The 17,125-nt window shown below is 45.9% G+C and overlaps 1 protein-coding gene across 1 annotated transcript in view; it reads left to right on the forward strand.

Annotated features, from left to right (window-relative positions):
* Nucleotides 1-740: 740 nt before the first annotated feature.
* The window catches only part of CARS (cysteinyl-tRNA synthetase), a gene marked incomplete at its 5' end in the record, with an annotated part of 37,847 nt that continues 21,462 nt past the window's right edge, over nucleotides 741-17,125 (forward strand). Inside the window, 8 exons of the mRNA XM_015425895.1 lie at nucleotides 741-890; nucleotides 1,541-1,681; nucleotides 3,322-3,410; nucleotides 5,110-5,231; nucleotides 5,327-5,439; nucleotides 8,826-8,954; nucleotides 11,661-11,790; nucleotides 12,032-12,135. Of these exons, the coding sequence (XP_015281381.1) occupies nucleotides 741-890; nucleotides 1,541-1,681; nucleotides 3,322-3,410; nucleotides 5,110-5,231; nucleotides 5,327-5,439; nucleotides 8,826-8,954; nucleotides 11,661-11,790; nucleotides 12,032-12,135 (978 nt within the window). The remainder of the gene's footprint in view (nucleotides 891-1,540; nucleotides 1,682-3,321; nucleotides 3,411-5,109; nucleotides 5,232-5,326; nucleotides 5,440-8,825; nucleotides 8,955-11,660; nucleotides 11,791-12,031; nucleotides 12,136-17,125) is intronic.

The raw sequence follows: 17,125 nt of genomic DNA on the forward strand, positions 1-17,125 counted from the left end.
CAATTTCTTGCTTTCGAACTTCTAGGTTATACACATACAAAAACTTAAAGTACATTGTATTTACTAATAGAAAAGTCCACAGCTACAAAGACCTATTCCAACGCTGTAGACTATCTTGCTCCTGATAAAGGACTGATGAAGGTTGCAACAGTCATAAATGATGAGAGATGCAGCAGGCTGTTATGTTCTCCACAAAGAGTATTTCAGCAGGCATCGAAGCAGGCATGAGAAATGCAACAGGCAGTTGTATTTTCCACACAAAGTGTTTCAGCAAGCATCAAAGCAAGCAACACGCCTCCTAGGCAAAAATGGCGTGTTTCGACAAATTCTTCTTTAGGCAGACATATTTTTCCTGGAACCAAAAGCTCTCACTTTTACTGTGCATAAGTCAATCATTCTAAAGAAGGATTCTCTGGTTCTCCTACATTAGAGCCTAGTTGTTGTGTGGATAAAATGGAGGAGGGGAGAAGAATGTACGTCACTCTGAGCTCCTTGGAAAAAGGGTGGGATAAATATGAATGAAACAAATAAGACATTTTAATGTTTAAAAAGCATACCCTTCAGACATTTAACACTGTGTTTACACAGGGATTTTGCCATCAATGCAGTGCAAGTATGCATAAATATTTGATAAAATGGGTTTCAGATTAAATAGTTGATACAATGGTGGTAGTTTGTCTGTAAAATCTTGCACACGGCTTCATTAATTGCTTTTCATTTTTCTTCTTTTAAATCATTAGCCCTTTTCAGTTAAGCTACACGAAACATCAGACCCGGACAAGAAACAGATGCTGGAAAGGATTCAGAATGCAGTAAAAAGTGCTGTGGAGCCTCTTAAAAAAGCACTGCAAAACAGACTCTCCGAAGAGGAAATCAGCAAACAAGCTGAGGTTTGTACACTGAGTGTATTTGAAGGTGTAGGCTTGGTGGTGTGTTTCTGAAACAGAAGAAGAGAAGAAGAAGAGATTGGATTTATACCCCGCCCTTCACTACCCAAAGGAGTCTCAGAGCGGCTTACAAACTCCTTCTCCTTCCCCGCCCCAGAACAGACACCCTGTGAGGTAGGGGTGGGGTTGAGAGAGCTCTGACAGAAACTACTCTTTTTCAAGAACAGCTATGCCAGAACTATGGCTTGCCCAAGGTCATGCAGCAGATGCAAGTGGAGGAGTGGGGAATCAAGCCCGGTTCTCCCAGATTAGAGTCCGCGCACTTAACCACTACACCACCAGCTCATTATGGAAGGTGTTATGGCTCAGAGAGCTAAGATTCCTCCACTGCTGTAATCCCCCTTCTTCCTGGAGACCCCTCCCCAGGACTCCAACAAAGTCTGATGTTCCCTCTGTTGCAGGTTTTCATGAGTCTGAAAGGGCTGCTGCCAGAACAGGAAAATCAGCAACATACACATGTATTTAATATATACGGGAATGCTTTGCACATATACAAGGACCTCCTTGTATCTGTTCCAAATACATTAATATCTTGAATTTGTTCAAAAGCTTTTGGATTTATCATGTTGTGTCGTATACATTTCATATTCCAGGTGGTGTTACAAGAAGCAAAAGATATACTTTCTGAGTGGCTGGATGCTAAATTGTGCAGTCAGGTGACCGACAATGCTATCTTTTCAAACCTTCCAAAATTCTGGGAAGAAGAATATCATAAAGATATGGCAGCTCTCAATGTGAGTAAGCATGTTGATCCTGCAAAACAAAGATATAGGGAAATCTAGTATTAGAAATCAACCCTGATTGTTCCCTGGAAGGCCAGATCCTGAAGCTGAAGCTCAAATATTTTGGCCACCAAATGAGAAGGGAGCACTCACTGGAGAAGACCCTGACGCTGGGAAAGATTAAAGGTGAAAGAAGAAGGGGACAGCAAAGGATTAGATAGTTAGACAGTGTTATCGATGCAACAAACATGAAATTAAGCAAACTCTGGAGGATGGTGGAAGACAGGAGGACCTGGTGTGATGTGGTCCATGGGGTCACAAAGAGTCGGACACGACTGTGCGACTGAACAGCATTAACAACAGTATTAGTTATGCTTATTTATTCCAGCTTTAGGCTGCTCAGAAGTAGGGATGGGCACGAACTGGCTGATGAACTACAGTTTGTCATGAATTGTGGCTGGTTTGTGGTTTGTGAAGTAGTGCTTGCAAACTGAAGAGCCGCCATGAACTTCCATGGATTTTGATGCAGTTTATGGCAGTTCGTGAAGAGCAGAAAGCAGGGGTTTAAATGGCTCACAAACTGATATGAACTGGTTTGGTTCATGAACCGGCATATCTGTTCATGGTTCAGTTTGTGCCCATTCCTACTCAGAAGGCCTAGAAATCAAACCTATAATGATGGTGGCAACAGGTTTCAAGCCATGGCTTCTGTGATAGGCTTCACAATGTAACAGATTTAGCATCTAGTTAGATAACATGGTAAGACTTAACTGATGGGAACCTCAATAGATCTCCTTCTCTGATACTAATTTGAGAGCAGTTTTTCAAGTTTTTAAGTAGTGAAAAATTGTTTTACATGCCTAGAAAAGCTGAACAAAACAAACCTCTGCTTAGCCAGACCAATCCTGGCCCTGGCACACGGGCTGGATATCATGGGGGGGAGGAGGAAACTAACGTGCGGTCGCCCGAGAACATGTCCCTGTCAAGGTCCCGTGGTTCTGGGGAAATGCCGATCAGATGGGTATCCTGCAGCGCGGCACAAAAGCCACGCCGCGCGATCGCACTAACAATCGCTCTTTGTGCGCATGCGCTGTTGGGCGCTGTTGCGCAACCTGCGGAGACGAACAGCGGCAGACGCCAGATGCCACATAAGTCCACCGTGAACGTGATCAGACGCCTGCCGTGGTTTCCTCATAGGTAGTAGTTTTTAACTCCGCACCTTCGGCGGGGAGCCATGAGTTCGCCACGAGAGCACTGCGCTTCCCAGATGTTGGGGGTGAGATCGCACCCGGAAAATCCGCGGGACTCCCGTGCCTCTCCCGCGGCAACTTTGCCGTGTGACCAGGGCCACAATTATTCTCTTTTTATCTGCAGTTAGTTTTCTGGCATTGAAGACTTCATTTTAGCCCTTGGAAACATCGACTGTGCTCTCAGATTTTGTTAATTATGTCAGATGCCTGGGAAACCCGGGCTTCTGGTTTCAGTTTCAGGCTGCCTCCTTGCATTCTGTTGGGCAAATTCCAGTTAATTTCTTTATCTTATCAATACATGGTTATAGAGTCTTTTTAAAAAAGAGGATTGAAAGGTGTACTGAGAATCTGGTAGAAGGAATACACAATGGAATGTATGTATAATGTATTTGTTGCTTGCAGGTGTTACCTGCAGATGTCTTAACTCGTGTTAGTGAATATGTACCAGAAATTGTGGACTTTGTTCAGAGGATTGTAGATAATGGATATGGGTGAGTACAGACTAGTCTGGATTTTCCTTTTTGTATCTGTCCTACAACACGCACCTCTTCTCTGTATACAAAACCCACCAAAAACCCCTTTTCCTCTAGTCCTGAAGATAGCCAAAGATCATATGATGACCTACCTAGCTTAGCCATTTCCTTTGTTGTTAGTGACAAAGATGCTGTTTTTATAATTGCTTGTGCTGATTGAGCTTTCATAATCATAAATAGTCTTTACTATACAACATTAAGAACTGTAGCAAAGTCATTAGGTTTCACCAGTGTGCTTGGCGCAAATGGTCTGTCTATGAGCATGGTCAGATGTTTGCTATCTTATCGAGAGTTGAAGGGTTTTTTTTGGTTTTTCCGTGGTTCATACGAACCGACCTTTTGACGAACCTTTTTGCCTTCAATATCTACACTGGTGCTTGTACTCAGATGCTTGGTCTGCTCAAACCAGCTGAGGTTTGCATAATTCTCCAAACTATGGCTTTGCATGAGGTAAGACTCGACAAGTGGTTGCAATGGTGGTTGCTTCATTACTGGTGTTGTAGAGATGGGAATGTTGAGCAGATTGCAAATGAAAGCAGACAAATGGCTGGTTTGCCTGAACATTTGGAAACTCAAACCAGAGCTTGGTGTGATACCTGAATTGAACCATGGTGTCCATCTGAAATTGTACAGAGGTTTTTTTTTAAATTCACAGTTTATTAATTTCTATAGTGAACAATAATACAAAATGTTAATCTTCTTTTCCTACAGTCTGTTATATTATTCACCCCCTTTATTAATAGAAAGTGTTCTCCGGCTTATCCATTAACTCCTATTGTACCTAACTACTAAACAAGGATTACTTCCTATTCTGAAATCATATTGTCTTGTACCACCCGTACAGAGAGTTTTGACCTATCATTTTGTGATTGGTATTGCTACAAACACTGAAGGGGAAAGTAACTTTAAGGTGTTAAATGCAGTGACTCTTTACACTGGCATACTAATTCAGATCCATATGGTAAAGGGTTTCCCTTGCTTGAAAGCCAGTTGAATCCGACTCTAGGGATGCGGTGCTCATCTCCGTTTCCAAGGCAAAGAGCCAGCACTCTACGAAGACTTCTCCGTGATCATGTGGCCGGCATGACTAGACGCCGAGGCTCACAGAACGCTGTTACCTTCCCTACCGAAGCGGTACCTATTTATTTACTTGCAATTTCTTGCTTTCGAACTGCTAGGTTGGCAGGAGCTGGGACCAGAGACGGGAGCTCACTCCGTCATGAGGCACTTGGGTCTCGGACTGCTGAACTACCGACCTTCCAGTCTGCAGTTCAGCGTCTTAACCACTTGAACCACCGCAGCCCCTATCCATGTGGTACACTAGTGTAAATCTACACTATAACTCTCCACAACAAAAAGTATAGCAGTAGTACTACGAATAAAGCTATAAAGGAATTATTCTGGTGTCCTTTTCTTTCTCCAATATGCTTATCTTTTTTTTGCATATTTCATACGATGGCCATGGTAACAAAGAGATCATATACTTTAGATTTGCTCCAGAACCCTCCTGGTCCTCTTGGAGTCGTCCTAGAAACTCACCATGGAAAGCAATGAAAGCAACTGGCCTTTGTGTACAATATTTGTACACATTGTGACATTGTGTACAATGTTTGGTAGCAATAGACGGCTGGTGAAATAGTGTGTTTTGATCTTCTAGTTACGTGTCCAATGGATCTGTCTATTTTGATACGATGAAATTTGATACATCTGAGAAACACTCCTATGCGAAGTTGGTTCCCGAAGCTGTAGGAGATCAGAAAGCACTTCAGGAAGGTGAAGGTAATAGAATCCAATCCATGAATGTCTGGTGAACACGCCCAGTTGATTTTAAAAGATTTCTGAATATCACAGAGCTGTCCCTCCTCTTTTCACAGGTGACCTGAGCATCTCAGCAGACCGCTTAAGTGAGAAACGTTCTCCGAGTGATTTTGCTTTATGGAAATCCTCCAAACCAGGGGAGCCCTCATGGGATTCTCCTTGGGGAAAGGTAAGGATGGTGACCTGGATTCAGTGATCCTACTGCGAGAACAAAAGGCCGCTTCCAGGGCTCTTTTTGTAGAAAAAGCCCAGCAGGAACTCATTAGCATAATAGGCCACACCCAACAGCAGGAACTCATTAGCATATTAGGCCACACCCAGACAGTGCAGCACATTGGCATATTAGGCCACACCCCCATACCTTCCCTTGGCTTGCCCAGGTGCAAGTCAGCCCTTGGACAGGCCGGGGAAGACTCCGAGTAAATGCCTCCCTGATCCTTCCAGGCCCCCCCTGGCCTGCCCGCCTCAGAGTCGCCAGGGGGAGTCGCTCTCTGTAGCCATGCATGCAGAGGTTTTGGCTGTAGTGGGCGTGGCCAACTCTGAAGCCAGCCGGAACTCCGTTCCTGTGTGTTCCTTCCCCAAAATTAGCCCTGGCCGCTTCCCCTCAGGAGGGGAATGGCCACTCCCCCCCCCCCTTGTCTGCAACTTTTTGAAAATTGTTCCGGAGCCTCCCCTGACAATCTGGAGCCAGTTTCCCCCCCCATCTGCAACTCCCCTGTGCCCTTGAATCTGGCAACATCACTCTTCCACCATCCCTGCCACACATACGTACAAGCAGAAGTTTCTAGCACTTTCGCAGCAGGACACTTGGATCCAAATGACTGTGCGTAGGACACTCAAAGTCGTCTCACCTGTGTATGTTTTCGTGCCGTTTAACAGTGGTTACATAAGGTCCAGTCTACGGACAAGTTCTGACATTCACTTTTTAAAAGTCACGCATGTACACGTTCGTATTTTAAGAGGCACGTTTAAGTCACAGAGGATGGACAATGCAGACAACCTTTGAAACAAAATGTTATTGCCGGAAGGCTCCTTCCGTCTTGCATGTAACAAGGCTGCTGATTTTGGTGGAGTTGTGAGATTTAAGTAACCTCTAGCCAAGGGCTTTTGTTTCCTTTGTAGAAGTGGCTACTGATGAACTGCTTAAACTTTTTTGAGCTATTTTGGGGGTCCAGGAACTTACAGTTAGGACTTCTTTGCTGACGCACATCTTGTATCTCTTCAGTTGCCCCAAAGCCCAGTGTTGATGCTCTTGCCCCAGTCATGCCTTTTCCATAGTTTTTTAAATTGACTCTAGAGCCAGTATGATGTAGTGGTAAGAGCAGGGCTATTTTGGGGCAGGAACGCACAGGAACGGAGTTCCGGCTGGCTCCCGAGTTGGCCACGCCCAGCAGGAACTCATTAGCATAATAGGCCACACCCAACAGCAGAAACTCATTCGGATTGGCTACATTAGGGGTGTGTGGCCTACCATGCAAAGGAGTTCCTGCTACAAAAAAGTCCTGGGTTTTGACAACAAACAAGGTAAACAGAATAACAAGCAAAAGGTGGGTGTGGCTGGATAACCACACTTCTGGTAACATGGAGGTGCGTCCTAATGTGCTAATGAGGTGTGCTGGCACGGGTGTGGCCTAATATGCTAATTAGTTTCTGGTGTTGGGTGTGGCCTATTATGCTAATGAGTTGCTGCTGGGATTTTTCTACAAAAAGAGCCCTGGAAGAGCACTGCACGATGGCCAGTGAGACTGGGATTCAGGTTCCCATGCAGTCATCAGGCTCGCTGGGTGACATCGGGTCAGTCAGTCTCTGAAAGCCTAACCTCGGATTGCTGTGAGGATACAGTGAAGGAGGGGAGATCAAGCGCATCTCCCTGAGCTTTGTGGAGAAAGGGCGGGATAAAAATGTAATAATAACGAATTCTACCACTTAAAATGTGGTATCTAAAGCCAAACATACTCCAGCTGTGGCCTTACCGAATGATAAGGAACACCATGACCGATTTCACACAAGAGCTGCGCCACGGTCACGCCTCCCTTTGCCTCGCTTCTATTGGTCAATTTCCCACTCGAAGCTGCGCGGCCGCATTTTGACCCACGGCTTCGCCCGATTTCCCCCACAGTTTCGTGATCCTGTTTTTTGAGGATCACGAAACCACGGGGAAAATCGGGCGAAGCCGTGGGTCAGAATGGAGTCACGCGGCTTCGAGTGGGAAATTGACCAATAGAAGTGGGGCAAAGGGAGGCGCAGCGGCGCAGCTCTTTCTTGTGTGAAATGTGTGTATGTATTATCTCTGGTTTTGTGAATAATGCCTTATCTGGAGGCAAATACATGTCACAGTCAGGACTAGAAACTTGGGGGAGAGGAATGAAAAGTAGACTTCATGGTTTAATCAAGTTTGTTTCCCTCTTAGGGGAGGAAGGATAAAATTGGCCAGTTTAAGAAGCTTTCTATTATGAGGAACAAAACTTGTAATATGGAAAACAGGAGTGTAATATGTTTTTCTGTATTACTTTTAAAACAACATTTTTTTCTGACTCATTTCCTATAGAAAGCGATGGAGCCATGTCACTGGCCTTGTAGAATTCTCCCCGCCCCCGGCCAAGTTTTGCTTGATGTACCTTCAGTCACCTTAGAGTGAGGCAATTAAATATGGTTGTGCAGTCTGATCCTACTAAGCAGGCAGTGGACAAGGAATCCCTGTGCCCAGTCTGAGGCATTCTTTTTATTTTTATTTTTTTAGATTTTTATTAAATATTATAAAAGGAAAGGGGTGGGGAGATAGGGAATAGGAAAAGGTGTACAAAGAAAGTAATGCTTACAATTGCTTCTACATCAACTATTACATTATGTTAATAATTCTGCTTATACAGTCAGATAATTCTTTGTACTAAATCTGATCACTTAAACCCACAAATTTCTGGATATCTGCAAAAACCCATATTGTTGCCTTTATGTCATAAAACCATTCTATAACTCCTTAACAGCGGATTGGAACATGCATAATTAAGTTCAGACCGTAAGATACAAATTCTGCATTTAGGTCTTGTCAAATTCTATTATCGACTGTCAGAGGTCATTTTGTAGAAAAAGAGGTGCAGGAGCTCATTAACCTAACTCATTAGCATAACTTATTTGCATATGTCACACCCCCAGACATCACCGGAAGTGTGTCAGAAGGCAACACCCACCGCTCAGGCTCCACTGGACTGTTTTGGATTGCTAGCTATTGCGGGGGGAGGAACATGCAGATCTGTCCTCGCAGAGGAGGGAGAGCTTGTACCTGAATAAAACTTGGTCTTAAAGGTACCACTGGTCTGTTTTGGCAGGGGAAGCTCTGCAACTTACCTGGCTGTTTCTTGCTCTGACTGAGGGCTGCTGGGAGCAGGGGGTGGGGCTTGTTGCATGTGCCCGCCCCCTGGGGTCTTTACTGCCGGAGCTCCGCTCCTGTGCGCTTCTGCAGGAAATGACCCCTGACGACTGTTATTGATTAACGATGATGTTAAATAGTGGAGCATCAAATTATATTGTGAGGTGACCGATTTTATCTGCAAATAGGGCCGTCCGGGATGGCATATTGAATGTTCTGCAATGGCTGGCTCTATTCTAGGAGAGTCCATGGACATCCATGGAGGGGGCTTTGACCTTCGATTCCCCCACCATGACAATGAGTTGGCGCAATCCGAGGTATGTGATACATTTGTTTATGAATGTTGAAGAGCTGCCAAGCTGGCGTAGAGGCATCTCTGCAGGAAAGCAGCCATTTCATTAAATAGTTTCTATGGATTGTTGAAGGAGAAAACATTATCTCCCTGGCCCGGGTGGCCTAGGCTAGCCCGATCCCATTAGTTCTCGGAAGCTAAGCAGGGCCGACTCTGGCAAGTACTTGGAAGGGAGACCTCCAAGGAATCTCAGGGCTGGCACGCAGAGGCATGCAGTAGTAAGCTACCTCTCTGAAACTTTCACGCCCCACTAGGGGTTGCCAGAAGTCAACCATGGCCTCCAGACAGACACACACAAACACCAAAAAAAGGGAGAAAACATTGAATTCTCAGACTGGAATCTGCAACAATTCTAATTATTCCTGCTTAAGACAGTAGATAGGAGCTGCGGTGGCTCAAGTGGTTAAGATGCTGAACAGCAGGCTGTGGAAGGTCAGTAGTTCAGCAGTTCGAGACCCGAGTGTGCCGCATGACGGAGTGAGCTCCCGTCTCTAGTTCCAGCTCCTGCCAACCTAGCAGTTCGAAAGCAAGAAATTGCAAGTAGATAAATAGGTACCACTTCGGTGGGAAGGTAACAGCGTTCCGTGCGCCTTGGTGTTTAGTCATGCCGGCCACATGACCACGGAAACGTCTTCAGACAGCGCTGGCTCTTCGGCTTTGAAACGGAGATGAGCACCGCAACCCTAGAGTCGGATTCGACTGGCTTTCGAGCAAGGGAACCTTTACCTTTACCTTTAAGACAGTAGAACTTACTATTAAGACTGTGAAGTTCATGACTTTCAGTTGTTTCACTTTGTATTTAAAACCTACAGGTCAGTTTGGGCAATTGCACTAACTCAGCTTATAACCCAAATCATAAATTGGGCTTTCAGACGTTCAGCATGCTTATTGGCATTCACTTCCACCTGCTCAGCATTCCCCTCTCTGTGGGGTAAGGAGCTCCAGAGGTCAAGCAATGATCAGAACTATGGCTCTGACAACTCAGGTGTTAAGACAACTCCTGGCCCTGCAAATCCACTTTCAGACCATGGTTTCTGGTGTGTGTATGCTGGCCGGTCATAATCTGTGACATGACGGTCTGACTTGGTGTCTGAACTGAGGATCTATAAATCAGTGTTTGTGTAGTAAAACCATAGGGCTAAAATTATTTCAGAAGAGAAGAAGAGAGACAAGAAGAGATTGGATTTATACCCCGCCCTTCACTTGGAGTCTCAGAGCGGTTTACAAACTCCTTTCCCTTCCCCTCCCCACAACAGACACCCTGTGAGGTGGGTGGGGCTGAGAGAACTCTGACACAAACTGCTCTTTCAAGGACATCTGTGCCAGAGCTTGTGACTGACCCAAGGTCACAGCAGGTGCAAGTGGAGGAGTGGGGAATCAAACCCAGTTCTCCCAGATTAGAGTCCACGCAGTGTTGCTTCTCCTGAAATGGACAAGAAAGTGCTCGTTTGCAAGAGAAGGAGGGAGGACAATTCTTTTGTTCACTTTGGAGTTTCCGTTCCTATGTGTGATTGCTGAATCATGCTAAACTGGCTATGCTAAACTGGCTCTACTAATGGTAACAATGCAGTCCTGGAGTTTATTGAAACCTGTGTTAGCATAATCCAGTTATATTTACTTGGCACACCCTGCTAGCTGCTGTTTGCTAACGGCAGAGATTGAGAAAAGTGTTGAGCGGGGATTCCCAAACTGCATGCTGGGGTGTGCTACAAAAACAACTGAAGAGCACCTTGAAAAAGTTAAGCCTGTGTGTTCAGTGGATCTTTATGGCCCTCGGAGCAGGGGAAGGCCCATGCGATACTGATTCCTTTTCCCTTTAAACTGCTCCCCCATCCCGAAGAAAGGGGTAAGGAAGCAAGATTAATGCAGCCCATGCTAAAGCTGCCAGGAATGGGCAAATATCAAGGGGATCCCCTTTGCCCAGCATGCATGGCCCCATCTTTGAGGCAAGGGACTGACAAGGGAAGGCTGAGATGCAGTAGCCACACTGACTGATTGGGCAATTCCACAGCTGTTTAAAAAAAGATAAAGGTTTCCCTTGCTCGAAAGCCAGTCGAATCCGACTCTAGGGTTGCGGTGCTCATCTCCGTTTCCAAGCCAAAGAGCCAGCGCTGTCCGAAGACGTTTCTGTGGTCATGTGGCTGGCATGACTAAACACCAAGGCGCACGGAACGCTGTTACCTTCCCCCTGAAGTGGTACCTATTTATCTACTTGCAATTTCTTGCTTTCGAACTGCTAGGTTGGCAGGAGCTGGAACTAGAGACGGGAGCTCACTCCGTCATGCGGCACACTTGGGTCTCGAACTGCTGCACTACTGACCTTCCACAGCCTGCTGTTCAGCGTCTTAACCACTTGAGCCACCGCAGCTCCTTCCACAGCTGTACAGATACACATTTGTACCTTTCTTTTCTAGAGTTGAGTGAAGCAGTCCTTCATTTTAATCTAGGGGGAAAAGCTGTGCATTTGGTATCCAGAGTTTGGGAACTGCCAATTCGGAGATGCACTATCCCCAAAGCTGTAGAGTAACACAACTTTGAGAGCCTTGTTTCTCTAATCAGAACTGAAATAATTGAGAAGATGAGGAATGATGAGAAAGAAAGGCGTAGGGTTATTTGTCCTATTTTGTGCAAGTGCAAAGTGTTGAAATTATTTTTGTTACATGTATTGTAGGCATATTTTGAAAATGACAACTGGGTTCGCTATTTTCTGCACACTGGGCACTTAACAATTGCTGGTTGTAAAATGTCCAAATCTTTAAAAAACTTCATCACTATCAAAGATGCACTGAAGAAGCATACAGGTAAGACCTTTACTATATAAGCATTTTCAGTGTGTTAAAATATTTTTGTCGTTGTTGTTGTTGTTGAGAAAGTGGAGTAGATGAAAGGTTAGATGTTAACTTAATCCGTTGTTTTACTTGTGTTCATTTTCAGATAGGAGTTCCTTTATTTTGTTAATGGCATTGTAGTTTTTAGTTTTTAAAGTAGGTATCTATTGTGTGCTGTACTGTTCCACTTTTTAAATTTTTACGCTACCAACAGCTCGGCAATTACGACTGGCTTTTCTGATGCATTCTTGGAAAGATACACTAGACTATTCAAACAACACTATGGAGTCAGCGATTCAGTATGAAAAATTCATGAATGTAAGTTAACTTCCCCTTTTCATGGTTTTATTATGCTGATCAGATATTGACACCAAAAGCTAAACAGCATCAGATGCTTTCTTCTGTTAGTGTTAGGGGAAACTAAGGCCCCTAATAATATATTCAGTTACCTATGTTGTATAAAAGAGTTGGATTGCTTTAAAAAGTCCCTTCATGCTGGAAGGTTCATGTTTTCAAGACAAAGGGTTAGATCCTGGCATCTCATTCTGCCACTGCCCACGTGTTCCTTCAGTACAAAGTCCTTTGCTCTGGCACAAGATGCATCTTACGTTAGTGGAAGATGGCCTTCCACTTGAGGAACACACAGGCATCAACAAAACAAGTTGAACTGAATGCATCCAGTGCTAAAGAGCCAACTGGGAACTAGTTAGGGGAAGCACAATGTTTTGGACATTCACATCAAATATCTGGAGTCCACAGTAGCTGAACTGTAGGGGAGGGGAAGGGAAAGGAGTTTGTAAGCCGCTCTGAGACACCTTTGAGTTGTGAAGTTTGGTGTAGTGGTTAAGCGTGCGGACTCTCATCTGGGAGAACTGGGTTTGATTCCCCACTCCTCCACTTTCACCTGGCTGCATGACCTTGGGCAAGCCACAGTTCTGATAAGAGCTGTCCTTGAAAAAGAGCAGTTTCTGTCAAGAGCTCTCTCAGCCCCAACCTACCTCACAGGGTGTCTGTTGTGGGGACGGGAAGGGAAAGGAGTTTGTAAGCTGCTCTGAGACTCCTTTGGGTTGTGAAGGGCGGGGTATAAATCCAATCTCTTCTCCTTCTCCTTCTCCTTCTCCTTCTTCTTCATCCTCTTTACATTACTTTTCTCTTTTCTCACTCTTCTGCAAAGCAGATGTCCAGTAACAGAGGTTGCTGAAAATAATACATTGGCTTTTGGGACTTAAAACACTATTATATAATGTCCTAAATTGGGTGTGTGTGTGTTTTAGTGGCACACTTCAATAATTTTCAGGAGAGAAAGGAAGGAGAAATATAGTAACACAAAAGAGAGATACTGTGTTATAGGAATTCAAAAGTTTTTAGACTAAAGCTGCATGCAGACCGGCATTAAAAAGAGTTTTCCTGTACTGTGAACGTGCTCTTTCTAATGCTCTTGTGACTATAGCGTGTGAATGAGTTCACTATGAATCTTGCAGCCACAGATTGGCCTTCCTTAGTTGCCTTTGCGTAATCCCCACCCCCATTAAAGTATGAAGGTCCCTACAGATGGCTGCCTGAGATGAGCCACTTCTACCTTGGGCCTCAACTATAGAGTCTTTCTTTCTTGGCTGGAAAAGGAGATAGTGGCAGGTGAGCCAGCAGAAGAAGAAAGGAACTCTTAGGACTTACACGTTCACGGGTGTTTTGTTTCTCCCTGTCCTTAGCCGGTGCTTCCTCTTGGCAAGGAATATGTCCGGCAACGTCAGATTCTCTCATGCCTCACAGCCATGAGTGTGTTAAGAAAAGAGCTCAACATCCATTTGCATCTCTGTGAGCCGTCTCTTAATGTAGATCTGTTCTCTGCCTTAGGGCGTTATGTCTGTGACAATTTTGAAAAAAATCATACTTCTAGTATCATAATTACATCAAGCCAAAACGTTTTCTGCTATGAAGGTTTCTGTTTACAGTACAAATAAATGGATATTGTGTCGCTTGAAAAGTATCGACATCTACTTGAGCCTCTAGGCAGTCTTAGCTGATGTGTTCCTTGCATGCCCCTTAGGCAGATCCAGTGCTGTACTAGTTCCATATATAGCAGCAGTTAGGGCTCTTTTTGTAGAAAAAGCCCAGCAGGAACTCATTAGCATAATAGGCCACACCCAACAGCAAACCCAATTAGCGTATTAGGCCACACCCCCGACAGCACAGCTCATTAGCATATTAGGCCACACACACCTCGTTACCAGAAGTGTGGTCATCCAGCCACACCCATCGTTTGCTTCTTATTCTGTTTACCTTGTTTGTTGTCAAAACCCAGGGCTTTTTTGTAGCAGGAACTCCTTTGCATGTTTGGCCACACACCCCTAATGTAGCCAATCCTAATGATTTTCTGCTGTTGGGTGTGGCCTATTATGCTAATGAGTTCCTGCTGGGCATGGCCAACTCGGGAGCCAGCCGGAACTCCGTTCCTGTGCGTTCCTGCCCAAAAATAGCCCTGGCAGCAGTGAACAATATTATTAAGGCCATTGTGTAATTCTTCCCCTCATCAGGAATAATACCTAATAGTCAAGGGTAGCTGCTTGGGCCAGTCCTTTCCCAGTCTCCTTTATAGATTTGGGCCCAAAATCTTGTTACTTCAGGTAATATTAAAAACTCATATTCACCCGATAGTTCTTCCGTCCTCCAGAAGTTCCCAGCAACTTGTTCTGCACCAGACTAAACCAGTGTTCTAAACTCTGTGTGCCTTGCAGTCGCTTAGGACGCAGGGCCGACCCAAGCAGTCTTGGCACCCTACATGGCAGTTTCCCCTTTTCCCGCCACTGCACGTTGTCACAGTGGGAAGCCACCTCCCCTGCCCTCTCCCCTGTCTGTCCTGCTGCAAGGTCAAATTGCGGAAGCAGTGAGCCAAGGTGGTACAGCAATGCTCACCCTCCTTGTGTCCCCCCCCCAAATATACACCAGGGCAGGACAGGAAGCTGCCGTATGGCCTCCTCCTCCTTTAGTGCAGTGGTGAGGTGCCAAGGGGAGGAAGAGGAGGGCTTACCCTGTCCTTGTCGTGATACACTTGTAATAGTAAGACTGGCCTTAGATGAGTTTGATCTGAGGTGTCAGTACAGTGACAGTCAGCATGTGACAATAGTGGGCATGTGACTGCAGCAAGGCTGGCCAGAACTAGATTGAGGCAGTGCAACCTGGCACTGAAGGTATTGCTGAGGGTTGCATCAGCCATGAGCTGATTGGTCAGCAGATGTATAAATGTACAGCTTGTACAGCACTCTACCTCTTCTCCATGTATCAGTTGCTGCGGAGCATATTGACACTCAGGACTGTAAATAGGTGGTGGCTTGGTGTAAATAAATCACTGTGGTTGCACCAAAGTACCTGTCTCCAGCATTTGTGGGTTCTCTATCTCCCTTGGGCACTAACGTGCCAGCCAGCATTCCGCGCGGATCGCGACAGTCCTACCCTCTCCACGGGAGGGAGAAAAAGAGGAGGCTCCCACAGCTGCCAGTTGGAACCGCAGGGGTGTCTCCTGGACTGCTGCCCGCCACGTCCGACCTGGATGTCATTGACAAGTGGAGTGGGATGAGAGGGGCACAAGGGCTGGCTGGCACCACAGGCAGCCGCCTCTTAGTTTGGCTAGGGATGGGCACAAACTCCGTCACAAACCTAAATTCATCACAGAAATCGCCCAGTTCGTAGTCCGTGAGCCCAGGGTCGTGTGATGGTTTACAGAGGTTTGTGCGGTCTGTGTCAGCAGTTCATGGGGCTGACATACTGGCGCCAGTCAACTAATCGCCAAAGCGATGCGGGGGGTGGGGGGGATAGACTTCTGCAGCACTGGAAACACCGAAGCTTGCCCACAAGAGAGCTCCCATTCTGCTCTGTGAAAGCAGAATGGAAATACACCCCCCAAGCTCACACGCAACTGTTTTTACTTGGCAGTAGGCAATTAGGCAGAGAGGGACTGGAAGTATTTCCTCAGTGTGGACAGTGGAGTTGGGATGTTTGGTGCTTACTCAGGGCTCTGAAGCACTTGTCCTGCTCAATCCAAGGAAGAGAGGCTCAGCTACTGGGTTCCTTGGCCAAGGATCCACACCTTCCTTCATTGGGATTTCTGAACACCTCTTCGTGGCTGGAGTTGTGTTTGGTGCTTACTCAGGGCTCCGAGGCACCTGTCCTTCTGCTCAAGCTGAGCAGAGGAGCTTAGCTACTGGGGTTCCTCAGCTGAGGACTCATACTCTGCAAGTTTGATGTCTCTAGCTTGCGGGGAAGGGGGTGTTCGACATATTCCTCCTGAACCTGCAGCTGTGATTTTGCCACAGAGCACTGTGGAGCTGCAGTGGCTCAAATGGTTAAGACGCTGAACTGCAGGCTGTGGAAGGTCAGTAGTTCAGCGGTTCGAGACCCGAGTGTGCCGCATGACGGAGTGAGCTCCCCTCTCTAGTTCCCGCTCCTGCCAACCTAGCAGTTTGAAAGCAAGAAACTGCAAGTAGATAAATAGGTACCACTTAGGTGGGAAGGTCACAGCGTTCCGTGTGCCTTGGTGTTTAGTCACGCTGGCCACATGACCACGGAAACGTCTTCGGACAGCGCTGGCTCTTCGGCTTTGAAACGGAGATGAGCACCGCAACCCTAGAGTCGGACTCGACTGGCTTTCGAGCAAGGGAAACCTTTACCTTTACCTTTTACTTTCCTGGGGGCACATGCTTTGGCAGGGGGTGTAGCTCAGCCCCCCCACATCCAATCCTCACCGAACATGGAGGGCTGGTAGAGAAGAGTCAGCTGGAGGCTCTCTGCAAGTTTGGTATCTCTAACCCACAGGGGGGCCGTTCTACCACATCACAAACCTCATGAAATGAACCAGTTTGGTAAACGGGAAGGTTTGTGGTTCGTGCGACCCCACGAACTGGGACGAACTTCCGTTTTCCCAGTTTGTGCTCATCCCTAGTCTGGCCCTGCTGGTGTGTCATTGTTATGCCAGTTGCAGTCGAGAGCAAATTAATTAACTAGAGGAAGTTAAATAAAATATCTTTTTTCTTAAAAAGATGCCCTTCCGGGTTATTCTTCAAACCTGACTGCGTTGTGCTGAAAACGTATATCTATCTGTCTGTCTGTGTGATATTCTCCCATTTTTGTCTGAGAGGCTTTCAGACTAAAAGAAATCAGTTGCCTTTTTCTTAATGTCTCATATCATGTTGTCCTAAGTCACAGCCTGAACAAAAGCTGCTTGGCAGCGGATAATAGAAAACCTGGCAGATGTTGCGTAGATCCTGTTCTCTGAGTCTCCAAATGAGTATTGAAGCTGCTAACTGGACTGTAT

This window comes from Gekko japonicus, unplaced genomic scaffold (assembly GCF_001447785.1).
Source record: "Gekko japonicus isolate JY-2015 unplaced genomic scaffold, Gekko_japonicus_V1.1 scaffold2888, whole genome shotgun sequence".
NCBI classification, from domain to species: Eukaryota; Metazoa; Chordata; class Lepidosauria; order Squamata; family Gekkonidae; genus Gekko; species Gekko japonicus.